The sequence below is a fragment of the Octopus bimaculoides genome, chromosome 23, assembly GCF_001194135.2.
Source record: "Octopus bimaculoides isolate UCB-OBI-ISO-001 chromosome 23, ASM119413v2, whole genome shotgun sequence".
In the NCBI taxonomy this organism is placed as follows: Eukaryota; Metazoa; Mollusca; class Cephalopoda; order Octopoda; family Octopodidae; genus Octopus; species Octopus bimaculoides.
This window is the reverse complement of record NC_069003.1, coordinates 30,948,403-30,954,046: the sequence shown is the minus strand read 5'-3', so window position 1 is coordinate 30,954,046 and position 5,644 is coordinate 30,948,403. Positions and strand designations below refer to the sequence as shown.

General features: G+C 34.5%; 1 protein-coding gene across 4 annotated transcripts in view; it reads left to right on the top strand.

The window, feature by feature from the left end:
• Positions 1–5,644, top strand: part of LOC106870412 (otoferlin) — a 360,495-nt gene that overhangs the window by 55,056 nt on the left and 299,795 nt on the right. For all 4 annotated transcript variants that reach the window (XM_014916475.2, XM_014916474.2, XM_014916476.2 and 1 more), the window contains exons 11-15: positions 288–404; positions 1,079–1,231; positions 1,807–1,999; positions 3,175–3,434; positions 5,275–5,436. In XM_014916475.2, coding sequence (XP_014771961.1) covers positions 288–404; positions 1,079–1,231; positions 1,807–1,999; positions 3,175–3,434; positions 5,275–5,436 — 885 coding nt within the window. The remainder of the gene's footprint in view (positions 1–287; positions 405–1,078; positions 1,232–1,806; positions 2,000–3,174; positions 3,435–5,274; positions 5,437–5,644) is intronic.

Here is a 5,644-nt window from a genome sequence, read left to right as displayed (position 1 = left end):
TATATATAAACAAAATTAAGGGATCAGCAACAGGTTGCTTCACCACATACCGAAGTTCAGAAATAGCAGCTAAAAATGCTGAAACTCCAACAGATAGCAGTTACCCGCAACTCACATAGGCAAAACATATATATATATACATGTGTGTGTATTTGTGTGTCTGTGTTTGTCCCCCAAGTCTAACCCACCATTCTAAATTTCACTGTTATTAGAAAGTGTAGAAGGAATGTATTTCATAGAAAGATAAGATCTTAACAAAGCAAATGCTATCAATTTCTTTTCTACAGGACCAAATGTCTACGATGGCCCGGACTATAAAAGCAACTGTGACCAAAGGAAATATGAAGGAAAAATTACGATCAACAACAATGTATTTACAGAAGTTACAAAAGTTAGTTGAAGAGGTGAGCAGTTTTCCTTTTTTTTTTTGTTATTTTTTATTATTGTTACTATTGTTTGCAGATGTTGTGAGGGTGTATGGCTTAGTGGTTAGTGTGTTGCCCTCGTGATCAGATGATTGCAGGTTTGATTCTCAGACTGGGTGGTGAATTGTGTTCTTGAGCAAAGCACTTCATCTCACATACTTCTGTGATCACTTCAACATCTAACCAAAATGAAGTAGATTGGCATGTTTATTTTTTGAAACTGTGGAAGACACACGAGATGTCGAAATATCATTCACTTGATGACTATGGCACTCTTCTGTTTTTTGCTATTATTATTATTATTATTATTATTATTATTGAGGCAGTGAGCTGGCAGAACCGTTAGCTCACCAGGCAAAATGCTCAGTGGCATTTCATCCGTTTTTACGTTCTGGGTTCAAATTCTCCCGAGGTTAACTTTGCCTTTCATCCCTTCCAGGGATGATGAAATAAGTGCCAGTAATGCACTGGGGTCAATGTATTCGACTCGACCCCTCCCACCTAATTTCAGGCCTTGCGCCCTTAGTAGAAAGGACTAATTTATTATTATTGTTATTATTATCATCATTATTATTATTATTATTATTATTATTACTATTATTATTATTATTATTATTATTATTATTTCATGTTTTCTCTCTTAAATTTTCCAGCCTCAACATGCCTTGCCTGATGTGTTCATCTGGATGATCAGTGGTAGCAAAAGAGTAGCCTATCAACGCATTCCTGCAGAAGCCATCATTTATTCTATAGTTGACGAAGAAAAAGGGAAAGACTGTGGCAAAATGCACACGTTATTTTTAAGGGTAAGTTTACCAGTGTCAACTTTATTTGTGTGTGTGTGTGTGTGTATGTGTATGTTCTTACATCTTCGTAACTTAGCAGTTCGGCAAAAAAGATGGATGGAATAGGTTCTAGGCTTGAGAAATAAGTTCTGGGTTTGATTTGTTTGACTAAAACCCTTCAAGGCAGTGCTCCAGCATGGCCACTATCAAATGACCTGAAACAAGTAAAAGAATAAAAAGAATATATATATACTTTTTATTAATCATTAGCAGAAGGTACAGAATGACTTAAGGGTTGCATGATAATCTCATCCCATGAATCCACCAATTATGAATAAAAAACATAATTGTTTTTTTTTTTATTAATATAAACTGTGGACTAATTACATAAATTTTGTCCTATAATTTTTTAAGTACACGTGTGTACACCAAATACTTGATCAACATGTCACTGATTAATGCATGACATGCAAATACGTCTGATCATTTCATCTAGTTTCTAGTTTGTATCTGATTTAAATAGTGATTACTATCAATTTCTCTTTGAAGAGAAATTCGCTATATCATTCACTTCTGTGTTTATTTTTTTTATTTAGTTACCAGGCAAAAAAGCGAGTGGTCAAGCTGGATGGTCTATACAGGCAAAACTTCAGATCTATCTGTGGTTGGGACTTTCAAAGCACAAAAAGGACTTTTTAAATGGCTTACCAAAGGGTTATGAAGAAACCAAGGTCATCAAACAAGCGAACCGAATGAACTCGATGCCACCATTATCTTTGATCTACAAAGGTTATTATATTTCTATTTTTTCAAATATCATCAACTTTTTAAAAAAAATTTCCAAGGTCCCAAAACATTGCAAGTTTGATGGTTTTACTTGGTATTTCAATATTTCAGGCTTCAGATTCCTTCTTCGGGAAATCTTTGGAGAAAAGGTGTTGTCAGCTGACTTCTCTGCCCTTCTAGTTCTCCTTTTCTTTCTTTTCATTTTTTTTTGATGTTTTTTTGCATAACCATTGTGGGGGTTGATAGGAATGCGAAAATGGAAGAAAATTGGATCAAATGAGAAAATAAGATTTGTTCATGTTCTTGTATTTTCAGAGTTCATATATACCTTTCTATTATAAGCACAAGGCCTGAAATTTTGGGGGAGAGGGCCAGTCAATCAGATTGACTCCAGTACACAACTGGTACTTAATTTATCGACCCCAAAAGGATCTGTCCAGACTCCAGTTGTCTGTTGTGGCATGGTTTCTATAGTTGGATACCCTTCCTAATGCCAACCACTTTACAGAGTGTACTGAGTGGTCTTCCTGTGCCACCGGCACAGGTGCATTTTATGTGGCACTGGCACCTGTAAAGGTCAAGCTCATATATACAGATAACAGCGATTTTACTTAGCTTGGATGACTGCAAATTTACTTAACTTGGCAGCGATATATACATGTATATATATATATATATATAAGTGTGTATAACCATAGGCAATTATACACTAAGTGGCTTCTTTGCTTGCTGAAAGAAGATGTCAGATCTTCAAACTACGAGAAATACATTTTCATACATAGCACGTCGGATGTAAGCAGGCAAGACAATATGGAAAAAATTTAAAAGACCAGTCTACGGACAACTTTTTTTATGCATGCTGGCCACTGGTAAGAATTATTATTTTAAATAATTCTTACTCTTAATATGCTTATATATATATATATATATATATATATATATATATATATATATATATTTATATACACTTACAGTTGAAAAAGTCTCATTGACTGAAACCGGTACTGAAATGATTTTTATAAAATTATTTTAGCATTTTCTACCTTAATTTTTTTCCTTATATATCAACTCATGTGTTCCTTTTCAGCTTTCTACACATATTTATATATATATATTGCCATCATCATCGTCGTCGTCATCATCATATAATTGTTTTTTTTTCTAATTTTTTATGACAGAAAAGCAAATATTCCAGCTTCGCTCTCACATGTATCAAGCTCGAAGTTTGATTGCTTCTGACGCCACTGGCCTCTCAGACCCATTTGCACGTGTGATATTTGGTGACCAATGTGTGATGACACAAGTCATAGAGGAAACTCTTAGCCCTACATGGGACGAATTGTTGATCATTAATGAACTTGCTATGTACGGACAAATGGACCAGATTTCGGAAGATCCTCCTGCTATTGTCATTGAAATATTTGACCAGGACAAAGTAGTAAGTGCAATGCAGTTGTATTCTTCCTGTCATGTGTGCTTGTGGTGAATATCTTTTATCTTTTGTGTGTTTCAGCTGTTAGACTGTGGCCATGCTGGGGTACTGCCTTCAAAGGTTTAATCAAACAAATTGACACCAGTACTTATTCTAAGTCAGGTCTTATTATATTGGTTTCTTTTGCTGAACCAACAAGTTATCGGGATGCAAACAAACCAACACTGGTTGTCGAGTGGTTGTAGGGAGAGGCACAAACACATAGACATGCACATACATACACACACACATATATGAAAGAAGAGGCACAAACACACACACACACACACACACACACACACACACACACATGGCACTAGCACAGGTGCTTATTACGTGGCACTGGCACAAGTGCTTTTTTGTGTGGCATCCACACAGCTGCTTTTTATGTGGCACCAGCACAAATGTTTTCTATGCGGTACCAACACAGGTGCATTTTGCGTGGCAACAGCAGCAGCAGACACTTTTTATGTGGCACCAGCACAGGCGCTTTTTACATAGTACCAGCACCAATAGATCTGTATGGAATCTGTATGGTACCAGCACCAATGGGATCTGTATGGAAACCCATACTGACAACAAATAAAATTAAGCTGGGAGCAAAGATGAAATCTGTTTACTGTAACAAATCACAACAGGAAGATGTATAAAGAATCTCAAACATAAGTCTACGACAGCTTCAAACTAGATACACAGACAATGAAAAGAAGATTGTTGGTTGTTGAAACATTTTAATCAGCAGCCAAATAAACATCTCCCTTCTTCTTGAACATGACTTTCTTTCCTTTCATCTCTAGCTTCTCATCATTAAATGTTATCATATCATTTACACCAGTTATCGGTTGCTTTGATCAAATGGCTGCAACATTTAGCGGCAAAGCTGTGATAAGTATTATTTTGTTGCTGGTTTGTTGTAGGTTTTTTTTTTTTCAAAAGTAAACACGAATAAAAATTGCTTCCCCACATTGTGTTGTTTTAAAAATACAAGAAGCTTATTAATTAAACATATCAGATAAACCTAATTGGATAAACAAACACAAGGTGTGGCTGTGTAAGTAAGAAGCTTGCTTCTCAACTACATGGTTCCAAGTTCAGTCCCACTCTGTGGCACCTTGGGCAAATATCTTCTACTATAGCCCTGGACCAACCAAAGACTTGTAGATGGATTTGGAAGATGGAAACTGAAAGAAGCCCGTTGTATATATATAAATCAGGCATGTGTTGTCAGTAATTACTCAGAGTAGGCAGTTGGTGACATTTATGTAGGAAAACACACAAAAAATAAGCGAAACACAGGCTTGTGACTGAGTTGAAGGCAGATTTATTTCTGCCTTTATAGCACTTAAAGAAAATGGTGTGTTGGAATGTACACAGCATGTGTACTACAGCAGTACTATGCATAGCTTTAATACTGAGATTGAAAAGCAGGGATGAATTATGCCTACCTAATCTACAAAAAAAAATATATATTTTGCATTTTATGCATAATAATTAGAGTAACTGTCATAATTTTAATGAATTAGGTGCATATTTTGCCATAAAAGGAAAATGTTACTATCGATCTACACACATGCATATATTCATGACTTAGATTTGTATTTTATTATATTTCTCTTTTCCACTCTGTTTTTTGTATTTCATACTGCTAAACTATTCTGTTTCTCCTTCTCTCTACTATTACTACTGCTAATAATAATGATAATAATAATAATAATAATAATAATAATAATAATAATAATAATAATAATAATAATGATGATAGTTATGTCATGAGTAAATATTGTTCTATTATGTGTATTACCCACAGGGAAAAGCCGAATTTATTGGTCGAGCTATTGCAAAACCTGTTGTGAAAATGTACAATGAGAAATACTGTAAACCAAAATTTCCTCCAAAACTTGAATGGTGGGACATATACCGTGGATCTGACCATGCTGGAGAATTACTGGCTGCATTTGAACTCTTACAGGTGAGCATCATAACTCCGTCAAATTGTATTATTTTTATACTGATGTTTAAAAATTAAGCACGAGAAAAATTTTTTTTTTTTCTTTCTTTCTCATTTTGTTTCTTTTGTTGGAATTGGAAGTTTTTTTGAATGAGATGTTGCAAATGAGATGCAAAAAAAAATTTCAAATATGTAATAATAATAATAATAATAATAATAATAATAATAA